At 44.6% G+C, this 15,302-nt stretch overlaps 1 protein-coding gene across 1 annotated transcript; it reads right to left on the bottom strand.

Moving 5' to 3' along the window:
* Positions 1-243: 243 nt before the first annotated feature.
* Positions 244-2,675, bottom strand: LOC116356558 (pheromone-regulated protein PRM7-like). The gene is made up of 2 exons (XM_031802350.1): positions 2,662-2,675; positions 244-1,744 (listed from the first exon to the last, which is right to left on the bottom strand). The coding sequence occupies exons 1-2, from the start codon at positions 2,673-2,675 to the stop codon at positions 244-246; spliced, it is 1,515 nt and encodes a 504-aa protein (XP_031658210.1).
* Between the last annotated feature and the right edge of the window lie 12,627 nt (positions 2,676-15,302).

Genomic DNA, 15,302 nt, shown 5'->3' with positions numbered 1-15,302 from the left:
ATTTGTTTAACACTTTTTTGGTTACTGCATGATTCCATATGTGCTATTTCATAGTTTCAATGTAAACATAAAAAAGACTTGACACACACACACACACACACACACACACAGAGAGAAAGAGAAACATAATAATGATCCATTTTGCCACGTACCTGTCTATCATCCATCTGAACTAATTATGTTGGAAGTGTCACTGTGAAAGCCCGTCACGATCCCAGTCCCAGCTGGGGTTTTATTTACATGTCAATAACACACGTCACTGGAGCGGTTGGTAGACGACACGTCACTGGAGCGGTTGGTAGACGACACGTCACTGGAGCGGTTGGTAGACGACACGTCACTGGAGCGGTTGCTAGACGACACGTCACTGGAGCGGTTGGTAGACGACACGTCACTGGAGCGGTTGGTAGACAACACGTCACTGGAGCGGTTGGTAGACAACACGTCACTGGAGCGGTTGCTAGACGACACGTCACTGGAGCGGTTGGTAGACGACACGTCACTGGAGCGGTTGCTAGACGACACGTCACTGGAGCGGTTGGTAGACAACACGTCACTGGAGCGGTTGGTAGACGACACGTCACTGGAGCGGTTGGTAGACGACACGTCACTGGAGCGGTTGGTAGACGACACGTCACTGGAGCGGTTGGTAGACGACACGTCACTGGAGCGGATGGTAGACGACACGTCACTGGAGCGGTTGGTAGACGACACGTCACTGGAGCGGTTGGTAGACAACACGTCACTGGAGCGGTTGGTAGACGACACGTCACTGGAGCGGTTGGTAGACAACACGTCACTGGAGCGGTTGGTAGACGACACGTCACTGGAGCGGTTGGTAGACGACACGTCACTGGAGCAGTTGGTAGACGACACGTCACTGGAGCGGTTGCTAGACGACACGTCACTGGAGCGGTTGGTGGACAACACGTCACTGGAGCGGTTGGTAGACGACACGTCACTGGAGCGGTTGCTAGACGACACGTCACTGGAGCGGTTGGTAGACAACACGTCACTGGAGCGGTTGGTGGACAACACGTCACTGGAGCGGTTGGTAGACGACACGTCACTGGAGCGGTTGCTAGACGACACGTCACTGGAGCGGTTGGTGGACAACACGTCACTGGAGCGGTTGGTAGACGACACGTCACTGGAGCGGTTGCTAGACGACACGTCACTGGAGCGGTTGGTAGACAACACGTCACTGGAGCGGTTGGTAGACGACACGTCACTGGAGCGGATGGTAGACAACACGTCACTGGAGCGGTTGGTGGACGACACGTCACTGGAGCGGTTGCTAGACGACACGTCACTGGAGCGGTTGGTAGACAACACGTCACTGGAGCGGTTGGTGGACGACACGTCACTGGAGCGGTTGGTAGACGACACGTCACTGGAGCGGTTGCTAGACGACACGTCACTGGAGCGGTTGGTAGACAACACGTCACTGGAGCGGTTGGTGGACAACACGTCACTGGAGCGGTTGCTAGACAACACGTCACTGGAGCGGTTGGTAGACGACACGTCACTGGAGCGGTTGGTAGACGACACGTCACTGGAGCGGTTGGTAGACGACACGTCACTGGAGCGGTTGGTAGACAACACGTCACTGGAGCGGTTGGTAGACGACACGTCACTGGAGCGGTTGGTAGACAACACGTCACTGGAGCGGTTGGTAGATGACACGTCACTGGAGCGGTTGGTAGACAACACGTCACTGGAGCGGTTGGTAGACGACACGTCACTGGAGCGGTTGGTTTATCCCTAGACAACCCTTTTACACAGATCGGTTGTGATGCTTCAATATTACGTTACCAGTTATCCTGGGGTTTCAGTCTTTATGCTGAAGACTGCCAATGTTATAATGGTAGTACAATCAATTTGGGCAGTGTGTGTGTGTGCGTGTGTGTGTGTGTGTGTGTGTGTGTGTGCCTGGGTGTGTGTGTGTGTGTGTGTGTGTGTGCGTGTGTGTGTGCGTGTGTGTGTGTGTGTGTGTGTGCACACGCGCCTGGGTGTGTGTGTGTTAGTGTCTGTGCGTGGGGAGAAGGCTGTAGCATAGCAGTTTAAGAGCAAGTAACTGAAATGTCCCTGGTTTGAATCCCCGAGCCGACTAGGTGCAAAAAAATAAAAAACAGTTGTTGTGCCCTTGAGCAAGGAATATTAAACCTAATTGTCGCTCTGGATAAGAGTGTCTGCTCAAAATGTGCCAGGCTTGTCACGGGCTGCAACAACGATAGCCATTTTGCCCGAGGATAAGTCCGTGCCACGCTCCATCACCTCTGCTACAATCATCAAATCAAATCAAATGTATTTATATAGCCCTTTGTACATCAGCTGATATCTCAAAGTGCTGTACAGAAACCCAGCCTAAAACCCCAAACAGCAAGCAATGCAGGTGTAGAAGCAAGGTGGCTAGAAAAAACTCCCTGGAAAGGCCAAAACCTAGGAAAAAAACCTAGAGAGGACAATCAGAACAATATCTATTTGCTTAGATCAGAGGTCATCTGAACCTAATCACAGCCACATGCCTTCTCCCGGCAGGGCGATTTCATATTCTGGAGCCGTGTAAGACGTTTGGTATTGCGTGTAGTTGAATGTATTATGTTGGAGAGTTCGGAGCTGAAACCACCACTCTGCTCTACCGGTGAACCCTTGGGTCACGAGTTCATCGTCATCCTTCATCCTCTTTCGTTTTCTTGTTTTCGTCGAGAGGAGAGGATATCAACGCTACAGTCTGACTTTCTCTGTCTCCAGTGACCTAATGTAGCAGTTTGGCATTGCTTACCGGCAATGAGAAATCTCCCTGATGTGTCTGCAAAGTCCATTGCGCGCGTGCGGGCGATACCAAAACAGAGACGGATCGCACTGAGTCGTAACTAACAGATACAACAGCATCATAATTGATTTCCAGGGCCTATGAGGATATGAGTCGCTGTTGAGCTGTTTTTTTGATTAGCATCCCCGGTTCTATTTTTTTCTGTTGGAGGGATTGAATTAGCAGTGTGTTGTCTGTGAGAAGGGCTCCGTCGAAGGATGGCATGAATACTGATGACTTTACAGAGGAGGCAGAATAACATCAGGAGGCAGGTTACCATCAGGAGGCCGGATTACCATCAGGAGGCAGGTTATCATCAGGAGGCAGAATACCATCAGGAGGCAGGTTACCATCAGGAGGCAGGTTACCATCAGGAGGCAGGTCACCATCAGGAGGCAGGTCACCATCAGGAGGCAGGTTACCATCAGGAGGCAGGTTACCATTAGGAGGCAGGTTACCATTAGGAGGCAGGTTACCATCAGGAGGCAGGTCACCATCAGGAGGCAGGTCACCATCAGGGGGCAGGTCACCATCAGGAGGCAGGTCACCATCAGGAGGCAGGCCACCATCAGGAGGTGGGTCACCATCAGGAGGCAGGTCATCATCAGGAGGCAGGTCATTATCAGGAGGCAGGTTACCATCAGGAGGCAGGTTACAATCAGGAGGCAGGTTACCGTCAGGAGGCAGGTTACCGTCAGGAGGCAGACCACCATCAGGAGGCAGGTTACCGTCAGGAGGCAGGTTACCATCAGGAGGCAGGTTACCGTCAGGAGGCAGGTTACAATCAGGAGGCAGGTTACCGTCAGGAGGCAGTGTATATTTATTCATATACACTGGATTCATTCATATAGATTGGATTGACTCATATATTCAATTCATATAGATTGGATTCATTCATATAAATTAGATTCATTCATATACATTGGATTCATTCATATATATTCGATTAATTCATATATATTGGATTCATTCATATATATTGGATTCATTCATATACACCGGATTTCACCATTTGGATCACAATAATGTGCTTTATTCTGGTTTAATGCGTATTGGCGCCTACTACGATGATGATGATGATGATGATGATGATGATGATGAATATATCATTACGACGACTCTTTGCTCTCCAGCAAACCGAATACAACCTAATGGCCCCCAAATGAACCCACAACATCTCCCACTTCACCCCTCAAAACACATACCATTAACAAGTGATGGGTAGAAAGCTTTCCTGTTATGCTTTCAAAGGTGGGGACAAGAGTACTCGGATGCTTTAAAGATTTTATTTCCCCCTCTCCATCATTAGAGATGTTCCTAATGTACTCTTGTTCACATATTTACTCATTCATGGGGCTACATCATTTTAATGAGCCTTATATGTCTCTCTCGCCCCTCTCAGAGAGAGGGACACAGCTGCATGTGAGCGCTCACATTTTTCACCATGTAAAAAAATAAATAAAAGGATAGATTTGGAGTTAGATAAACTTGGATTTGTCGTCGGGTACATATGCAGGATGTTACCCTCCACAGCATGACCTTCACTCCAGATCAAAACTCCAAACCTACAACCTAATTTTGGCCAAAAATGTACCTGGAGAAATTACTGCTTCCTAGGTTTCCTTTTTCTACGCTATATGGAGAGTGCTCTAGCAGAGACCTGAGGACACCATCCAAACTGGAACTGAGTGAGTAGTGTTTGGTCTGATGCTATTTTGAAAGCCAAGAAGAAAAAGAAATGAAAGTACATTACAATGATGTATTTGACTTCATGGGGACTGAATGCTGAGTTAAGGCTCCCAGGCTTGCAAGGAGAGACCAGATACAAATATTAAATTAGCATTAAGGTGTGAAGTAAAAGACGTTGAGGCCTTTGGGCCCAACAAGTGGCAGGAGTCTTTGAAGCGTCCTCTGAAGCCCCCCCTCCTGCTGTTCAAAGAAAATTCACTGACATTTTCTACAAGAAATCTGCCTCCAGAAATTAAAGCTTCTCCCAAGAGAGTGTGACACCTTCTCCTGTTGCCTGCTGCACTGCTGCTTGGATTCCACCTGGCGATCTGTTCACCGTCTCCCCTGGCTGGTACACATACCCCCACCACACTCCCCCCTCTCTCCCGAGCTTTCACTCGCGTCCAGATCACAGGCACTGTTGGGGCGAGTGAGTCTGAACTTACAACGGCCCTAAGTCGTTATATATTAAAAACATGTTATTGTGCATTTTTACTATTTTTCTATTTGCCTCCTGACTCCTGCATATTTTGTTGACTACAAACGTTCTTTACCCAAACGTGGGACAGACTATATTTGTTCCCACTCTCGGGACTCTGACTCTCTATTGGTTACACAGACTTTTGGCCTCCCATCCTATTCCAACCACCTCTCGTCGGCTTTGTATTCATGTTACCTGACGAAATTGCTGTTTAATATGATCTTGTTGCAATCTGATGCACATTCAGATGTCATAGATCCACACTGCAGATCTCTCCTTGTCCTCTGCCGTGCCTTGATTGTATTACCGCTGATGATATCTGGAAATGTGCATGTACACCCTGGCACATCTACTTTTGCTAGACCCAATTCTGACGTGTGCGCTGATATCTGCTTCACTGATTTCTGCTCTCATATAAAAGCCTGGGTTTTCTGCACGTTAACACTAGAAGCTTATTGCCTAAAATGGATCAATTGTGGGTTCACAGCTCCAATTCAGATGTGTTGGTCATTATTTAGACGTGGTTAAGAAACAGTGTTTTGAATACTAATGTTAACCTTTCTGGTTATAATCTTTTTTGGCAAAACAGATCTTCCAAAGGTGGGGGAGTGCAAATCTTTACCAAAGATCACCTTCAATGCTCAGTTGTCTCCACCAAGTCTGTCCCCAAACAATTTGGTTTGCTGGTTTTCATAAGCGTTAAACTATCAACAAGCTCTTTGTTGACTGTTGCTGGGTGCTATCATCCTCCATCAGCAACAGACTGTACCCTACTTGCCCTAAGCTCTCTCTTGGCCTCTGACACTAAGTCTGAATTTGTCCTGCTAGGTGAACTAAACTGAGACCTGCTTAAACCACCTGACCAAGTCCTAAAGCAATGGGACTCCCTAATTATTTCTCAGATTATTACCAATCCCACATGGTATGACTCCAAACACCCAGAAATTGTTACTCTCCTCGATGTCATCCTCACAAATAATCCTGATAGGTATCAGTCTGGTGTTTTCTGTAATGACCTTATTGATCATTGTTATACAGCCTGTGTTCGTAATGGCTACTCAGTGAAACGACCTGTCCTGATTGGTCATAAATGCTTGCTAAAAAAACTTTAATTAGCAAGACTTCCTTCATGGCCTGGCCACTGTAAATTGGTATCGAATCCGCTTGATCCCCGAAGATACTTGGACCTTCTTTTTTAAATATATTTTCTGTGGTATTGTTAACGAACAGGTCCCCATAAAGAAAATAAGACGTAAAACAGGCCCCTGGTTTGATCGTGATTTTGAAGAGTTGCTCCAAATCAAGAATTGCATTTAGCGAAGAGCTCGGCACACGCATACTCAGGGTGACTGGCTATCATTCAGTCAAATGAGAAATAAGGTCCCTTAGGCTATCCGGAGTTAGTTGAAGTTCCTTGAAGAAGCAGTTCTCTCTCTGTGGGTCTAACCCCAAGAAGTTCTGGAAAACGGTTAAAGACCTGTAGAATAAGGCCTCCTCCTCACAGCTGCACATGTCCCTTAATGTTGATGATGTGTTTGTTACTGACAAGAAGCACATGGCTGAGCTCTTTAATCACCACTTCATTCAGTCAGGATTCCTATTTGACTCAGCCATGCCTCCTTGCCCGTCCAACATTTCCTCATCTCTCACCCCTTCTAATGCGACTATACCAGATGCTTCTCCCTCTTTTTCCCTGACCCGCTACAAAGTTTCTCCCTGCAGGCAGTCCGAGGTGCTAAAGGAGCTCCTTAATCTTGACCCCCAAAAAACATCTGGGTCAGATGGTTTAGACCTTTTCTTCTTTAAGGTTGCTGTCTCTATCATCGCCAAGCCTATCTTTGACCTTTTTAACCTGTCTCTCCTTTCTCGGGAGACAGGGGAGTACCCCTCACCAAGGGAGTACACCAAGGCTTGTTCCTAAGCCCCACACTCTTCTAAATTTACATCAACAACATAACTCAGTCAGCTCAATTTATACATTATTTGCGAGTAACATACATTGTATAAAGAGGCGGTGTTGGTTTAAGATGGCAAACTAGGCTAAAGCCTTGGCAGGAAGCTCTCTCATCCATGATATAGTCTTATGCTCAGCTGGCCCCTCCCCAGATGTTGTGTTAAATGCTCTACAACAAAGCTTTCTTAGTGTCCAACAAGCTTTCTCTACCCTTAACCTTGTTCTGAACACCTCCAAACCAAAGGTCATGTGGTTTGGTTAGAAGAATGCCCCTCTCCAAAGGTGTTATTACTACATCTGAGTGTTTAGAGGTTTGAGGTAGTCACCTCATACAAGTACTTGGGAGTATAGCTAGATGGTGCACTGTCTTTCTCTCAGCACATATCAAAGCTGCAGGCTAAAGTTAAGTCTAGACTTGGTTTCCTCTATCTTAATCACTCCTATTTCACCCCAGCTGCCAAACTACCATTCAGATGACCATCCTACCCATGCTAGATTACGGAGACATAATTTATAGATCGGCAACTAAGGGTGCTCTCGAGCGGCAAAATGTTTTTTACCATTCGGCCATCAGATTTGCCACCAATGCTCCTTATAGGACACATCACTGCACTCTATACTCCTCTGTAAACTGGTCATCTATGTATACCTGTCGCAAGACCCACTGGTCGATGCTTATTTATAAAACCCTCTTAGGCCTCACTTCCCCCTATCTGAGATATCTACTGCAGCCCTCATCCTCCACTTACAACACCCGTTCTGCCAGTCACATTCTGTGAAAGGTCCCCAAAGCACACACATCCCTGGGTTGCTCCTCTTTTCAGTTCACTGCGCGACCGGAACGAGCTGCAACAAATGCTTAAAGTGGGCAGTTTGATCTCAATCTCTTCATTCAAAGACTCAATCATGGACACTCTTACTGACAGTTGTGGCTGCTTTGTGTGATGGATTGTTGTCTTTACCTTCTTGCCCTTTGTACTGTTGTCTGTGCCCAATAACATTTGTACCATGTTTTGTGCTGCTACCATGTTGTTGTTATGTTGTGTTGCTACCATGTTGTTGTCATGTTGTGTTGCTACCATGTTGTTGTAATGTTGCGTTGCTACCATGTTGTTGTCATGTTGTGTTGCTACCATGTTGTTGTCATGTTTTGTTGCTACTATGTTGTTTTCATGTTGTGTTGCTACCATGTTGTTGTCATGTTGTGTTGCTACCATGTTGTTGTCATGTTGTGTTGCTACCATGCTGTTGTTATGTTGTGTTGTTACCATGTTGTTGTCATGTTGTGGTGCTACCATGTTGTTGTCATGTTATGTTGCTACCATGTTGTTGTTATGTTGTGTTTCTACCATGCTGTGTTGTCATGTGTTGCTGCCTTGCTATGTTGTTGTCTTAGGTCTCTCGTTATGTAGTGTAGTGTTGCTACCATGCTGTTGTTATGTTGTGTTTCTACCATGCTGTGTTGTCATGTGTTGCTGCCTTGCTATGTTGTTGTCTTAGGTCTCTCGTTATGTAGTGTAGTGTTGCTACCATGCTGTTGTTATGTTGTGTTTCTACCATGCTGTGTTGTCATGTGTTGCTGCCTTGCTATGTTGTTGTCTTAGGTCTCTCGTTATGTAGTGTAGTGTTGCTACCATGCTGTTGTTATGTTGTGTTTCTACCATGCTGTGTTGTCATGTGTTGCTGCCTTGCTATGTTGTTGTCTTAGGTCTCTCGTTATGTAGTGTAGTGTTGCTACCATGCTGTTGTTATGTTGTGTTTCTACCATGCTGTGTTGTCATGTGTTGCTGCCTTGCTATGTTGTTGTCTTAGGTCTCTCGTTATGTAGTGTAGTGTTGCTACCATGCTGTTGTTATGTTGTGTTTCTACCATGCTGTGTTGTCATGTGTTGCTGCCTTGCTATGTTGTTGTCTTAGGTCTCTCGTTATGTAGTGTAGTGTTGCTACCATGCTGTTGTTATGTTGTGTTTCTACCATGCTGTGTTGTCATGTGTTGCTGCCTTGCTATGTTGTTGTCTTAGGTCTCTCATTATGTAGTGTAGTGTTGTCACTCTTATAATGATGTGTGTTTTGTCCTATATTTATATTGTATTTTTTTTCCATTTTTAATCCCCCGTCCCCGCAGGAGGCCTTTTTGCCTTTTGGTAGGCCGTCAATGTAAATAAGAATTTGTTCTTAACTGACTTACCTATTTTAAATGAATAAAATATTAACTACAAATAAAACAGCAAGTCATTTTTGTTGACAAGCTAACTCAATTAAATCAGTGAAGGCCTAGAGAAAGGAAATATGAAATCCTGGAAAACCAAAATGGAAAGATGTGGGATAGTGGTTATTATAGCTGTTTCTGAAAAGGGTTCACCTCATTAATAACTAATAAAGACAGGGGATAACCTCAGTAGTAACTGATAAAGACGGGTTCACCTCAGTAATAACTAATAAAGACAGGGGTTCCACTCATTAGTAACTAATAAAGACAGAGGTTCACCTCAGTAATAACTAATAAAGACAGGGGTTCACCTCAGTAGTAACTGATAAAGACAGGGGTTCACCTCAGTAATAACTAATAAAGACATGGGTTCACCTCATTAATAACTAATAAAGACAGGGGTTCACCTCAGTAATAACTAATAAAGACAGGGGTTCACCTCATTAGTAACTAATAAAGACAGGGGTTCATCTCATTAATAACTAATAAAGACAGGGGTTCACCTTTAGTAATAACTGTTTCTGACAGGGGTTCACCTCATTAATAACTAATAAAGACAGGGGTTCACCTCATTAATAATTAATAAAGACAGGGGTTCACCTCATTAATAATTAATAAAGACAGGGGTACACCTCATTAATAACTAATAAAGACAGGGTTTCACCTCATTAATAACTAATAAAGACAGGGGTTCACCTCATTAATAACTGATAAAGACAGGGGTTCACCTCATCAATAACTAATAAAGACAGGGGTTCACCTCATTAATAACTAATAAAGACAGGGGTTCACCTCATTAATAACTGATAAAGACAGGGGTTCACCTCATCAATAACTAATAAAGACAGGGGTTCACCTCATTAATAACTAATAAAGACAGGGGTTCACCTCATTAATAACTAATAAAGACATGGGTTCACCTCATCAATAACTAATAAAGACAGGGGTTCACCTCATTAATAACTAATAAAGACAGGGGTTCACCTCATTAATAACTAATAAAGACAGGGGTTCACCTCAGTAATAACTGTTCCTGACAGGGGTTCACCTCAGTAATAACTGTTCCTGACAGGGGTTCAACAGAGATATCCTGTTTATTTCAACACTAATAGGTGTTCAACAAAAGGCATTTTGTGCGCTGCAATACGTTCAGCTCACTCAGCTAAGGCCTCGTCTTAGTTTGAGGAGACAAGACAGGCTAGGGCCCACAAAGTGTTCCATATGGATGTGAACAACAAAAAAAAAACGTTATTTTTTTTTTCATTTTCACAACAGATAACGCCTGGTGCAGAAGTGACACGTCAAATGGTGAAATTCTGACTTGCGTTAAACCCTTACTGACCTACAGATACAGGTGTGGCATACGCCTTGTAACATGGGGATCTGATCGACTTACAGCTGGCTTACATACCAGCATCAGTCAGTCACACGGCGTCCACCCCAGCCAACCCCTCTTCTCCTACCTCTGCTCTCCTCATCCATGTTTGCCAGTTATAAACTACCTGTTTAAGCCCCTTGTTAAAAAAGATACAAATCAGCTTAATTGATAACAGATGGTGTGGAAGTGGAGGGAGTGGGAGAGGGGAAGGGGGTGAGCTTTTAAGGGGTGAAGTGGGCACTCCATGGGATCCAGCTGGTAGCGTATAATAAGCCAGGCTGACTGGCCCTCGCTGGCTGTGTTTTCACAGGCCTGGTTATAGTGCCTTACACAGGGCACAGGTGGGGAGGGAGGGAGGGTGGGGAGGGAGGGAGGGTGGGGAGGGAGGGTGGGCTCCAATGGCCCAGAAATAGCATTACAAAAACGCTAAAACATGGCCACTGTCTGCAAAAGCACATTGACCCTGCCAAAGAAAGGGGAAATAACAGAACAGTTCTGTGCTGGCAAATGGTAACTTTATCTGGCCTCCATTACCAATACAAAGCACATGATGAAAGCTGTTGCTGAAACAGTTGAAAACGCTCCCAAGCTCCACAGCAGTTTACTGTTCAACCTGGCTGTTAGTCATTGACAGCAGTGAAAGTTAATGAGGCAAACTGGATTAAATGTGTTTATAATAGGGTCTAATCTGTTACTGGGTTTCTCTTGAATTCTATATCCGTGTGTGTGTGTGTGTGTGTGTGTGTGTGTGTGTGTGTGTGTGTGTGTGTGTGTGTGTGTGTGTGTGTGTGTGTGTGTGTGTGTGTGTGTGTGTGTGTGTGTGTGTGTGTGAATGAAGTTTTGTACATAGAATATTTATGATACATTTGATATCTGTTTTTAATGATTCAGAGAAACACAATTGCATTGACCTCTGTCATACCTGACCTGTCCTCAAACTCAGACACTAAGAAATAGAAACAATTTCATAAGAAAAATATGGATTAGACTGATGAACCACCATGCGTATTGAACTGAATTATCCTCAGTATGTTTTGTTGAATGCCATCTCTTACAATTCTCATTTGTCTGTTCATTTCTGTCCTCTTGATTATTGTTGTACTGCTCTCACCTCTGGACAAGGTAAAGAAGAGATGAAGACAAGAGCTCTGTCTCTGTCTCTCTCTCTCTCTCTCTCTCTCTCTTTCTCTCTTTCTCTCTCTCTTTCTCTCTCTCTCTCTCAGCCTCTCTCTCTCAGCCTCTCTGTCTGTCAGCCTCTCTCTTAGCCTCTCTCTCCCTCTCAGACTCTCTCTCTCAGCCTCTCTCTCTCAGCCTCTCTCTCTCTCAGCCTCTCTCTCTCTCTCTCTCTCTCTCTCTCTCTCTCAGCCTCTCTGTCAGCCTCTCTCTCTCTCTTAGCCTCTCTCTCCCTCTCAGACTCTCTCTCTCTCAGCTTCTCTCTCTCAGCCTCTCTCTCTCTCAGTCTCTCTCTCTCTCTCTCAGCTTCTCTCTCTCTCTCAGCCTCTCTCTCTCCCTCAGCCTCTCTCTCTCAGCCTCTCTCTCTCTCACTCAGCCATTGTTCCCAGTGATTAGTATGATTTAATTTGAGCTCTGTGTGTGGTCCTTTTTAATGTCAGGTATTTTGCTTAGCAACAGTAGCAATACTGTCACTGACTCGCTTGAAGACATGACTGTGTTCAAGACATTTTTTTAAACTGTATTTTTGGTTAAGGGCTCGTAAGTAAATAACTTTGGTTTGTGTACGGTTTTTTGTTTGGTTTTGTTAAACTGTTCTGGGTTTGATACATCCGTCAACATGGTGGTGTTACTCTTTGTTCTCCCTCAGTGGGGCTTTTTTTTTTTTAAGGAAAATGTCAAAAAATGTCTGAAGGTTGCAGTGTCTCCGCTGTTTCAGTAATATGTGTACTCCTTTTTGTCCACATACACAACAGGAGACCGAGGAACATGCTTTCGGACCAGTTCCCTGTGAGATTCATGCCAAGACATGCCTTTGTCAGGTTGCTGGCGTAGTTTAACATCACACCAGGTCTATGCGTTGTTGCCCTGTCAGTACTGCTGAGCATTGCTTATATTCTCAAGTTGAAAACACAGGTTTGAATCAGCCCCTGCTTGCATCATTGTGAAACCCGATGGATCTTGCCTCTACACTCACACAGTAGTTCTTCCCTGCATGGGCTTCTTGAAGAACTGGCACAGGGGATGGAAACCTAAGCAAAAACTCTTCCGTATTTATCAATCTGACATTTCAACGTTGTTCAGCTAACAATCTCAGTAGTACTTTATGTTTGACAGGTGTTTCTCATACCTCTTAGCAGTCAATCAAAACAAATATACAATTGTAATGTATGTCTGTGTGTGTTTAGATTTTTTTGAGAGAGAGAGAGAGAGAGAGAAGGAGAGAGAGAGAGAGAGAGAGAGAGAGAGAGAGAGAGAGAGAGAGAGAGAGAGAGAGAGAGAGAGAAAAAATACAAAGTGAAGAAACAGAATAATCTCCTGAGCTCTGGACCAGCTGAAATACTACTGGTGCTCTGAGACACATCAGTCTGGTGAGATTATTTTACACACACGAATACTGGTGTCACTTCCTGTCAGCCACATGACTTTATTGAAAGGTTAGTGTCGTCGACAGCCAAGTCACGTCCTCCTACAGCTGATCTTGGCTGAGATCCTCCTCCTGCTCCTAAACATCCGGTCTACGGTCAATGACACTCAACGGTCAACACACGACACAGGAGTTCTCTGTAAAGTCAATTGATGCAGGTGCTGTCTTTATGCACAGACCGTTTCATGTATCTACACTATATGACCAAAAGTATCACACCTGCTCGTCAAACATCTCATTCCAAAATCATTGGCATTAATATGGAGTTGGTCCCCCCGGTTTGCTGCTATAACAGCCTCCACTCTTCAGGGAAGGCTTTCCACTAGATGTAGGAACATTGCTGCTATAACAGCCTCCACTCTTCTGGGAAGGCTTTACACTAGATGTTGGAACATTGCTGCTATAACAGCCTCCACTCTTCTGGGAAGGCTTTCCATTAGATGTTGGAACATTGCTGCTAAGTCTCGCAACACTCATGCCACAACATTTGTACAAAATGAAGATAAACAATCTACATTCTAATGATCTGTCGCTCGGTAAACTGGGCCAGAAGAAATAATAATAGCAATAAGTGTATGGGCTTGGCTCACGACACGACGACAGACGTCATCAGCAGTGGAATAATTATATGGACAGACAAAGTAGGCTTACCGAACAATGGCAAGTAGACAGGCTAAACTACCATTTGGCCTCAGCCAAGTAGACAGACTGAAACAACCATATGGCCTCAGCCAAGTAGACAGACTAAACAACCATTTGGCCTCAGCCAGGTAGACAGGCTAAACAACCATTTGGCCTCAGCCAGGTAGACAGGCTAAACAACCATTTGGCCTCAGCCAAGTAGACAGACTAAACAACCATTTGGCCTCAGCCAGGTAGACAGGCTAAACAACCATTTGGCCTCAGCCAAGTAGACAGACTAAACAACCATTTGGCCTCAGCCAGGTAGACAGGCTAAACAACCATTTGGGCTCAGCCAAGTAGACAGGCTAAACAACCATTTGGGCTCAGCCAAGTAGACAGGCTAAACAACCATTTGGCCTCAGCCAAGTAGACAGGCTAAACAACCATTTGGCCTCAGCCAAGTACACAGACTAAAACAACCATATGGCCTCAGCCAAGTAGACAGGCTAAACAACCATTTGGCCTCAAAGTAGACTGTCTAAAACAACCATTTGGCCTCAGCCAAGTAGACAGACTAAACAACCATTTGGCCTCAGCCAAGTAGACAGACTAAACAACCGTATGGCCTCAGCCAAGTCCACAGAAAATAACTAAATTGTTGTTCTAATCCAATCGTTGCAGCAGCCTCAACCGATACCCCTCCCCATTTCTTTACAGACAGAAGAACTAGCCAGTAGCTGTTTGGAGCACACAGTGTTTCACACTGTTTGAGTGGAAGAGAGACTCATGCTGGCAGCTGAAAATTAATTTGAACACAAAAAAACACTCTTGTCATAATCGCAGTTGGAAAAATCTCCATATCCGTTACGATACTAATTAGTACTCGACAAACCCCTACCTTTAACTTCAATAATCTAAAAACAGCAAACTCCCACCAAAAATATATCATATTCACATATAGTATCATGTTGTAGCTTATTTCACATCGTCTGAGTTTTTTGTTGTATTGTGCCTGCCATCGTTTGAGACACAACATGCTCTTGAATACAAGATGGGTGTCAATTCAATCATAGAAATAGACATCATAGAATGGACCTCTCCCTTTTAGACCACTGGAAATTTAGCTGGTTACACCATTGAAATTGTAACAACATGTTTTACTATGACTATGACTATTCTATTATCTATATGTCTATGATTTCAATACGTTTCCTATGGAGAATTGACCGTATAATTTAAAACGACACGTATTCCCATTCAAGTCAACATTCTCTGATGTGTGGACCTCTAACCATCTTTGAGGTACCAGTTGATAGTCGGAATGTAATGTTATTCCCATTTTAGTACATTTGTTCTCCAAAACATGCCATGGGTCGGCAGGGTATCCTAGTGGTTAGAGCGTTGGACTAGTAATCGGAAGGTTGCGAGTTCAAACCCCCGAGGTGACAAGGTACAAATCTGTCGTTCTGCCCCTGAACAGGCAGTTAACCCACTGTTCCTAGGCATTGAAAATAA

The sequence above is a fragment of the Oncorhynchus kisutch genome, linkage group LG2, assembly GCF_002021735.2.
Source record: "Oncorhynchus kisutch isolate 150728-3 linkage group LG2, Okis_V2, whole genome shotgun sequence".
Classification (NCBI taxonomy): domain Eukaryota; kingdom Metazoa; phylum Chordata; class Actinopteri; order Salmoniformes; family Salmonidae; genus Oncorhynchus; species Oncorhynchus kisutch.
This window is presented reverse-complemented; position numbering and strand designations above follow the sequence as displayed.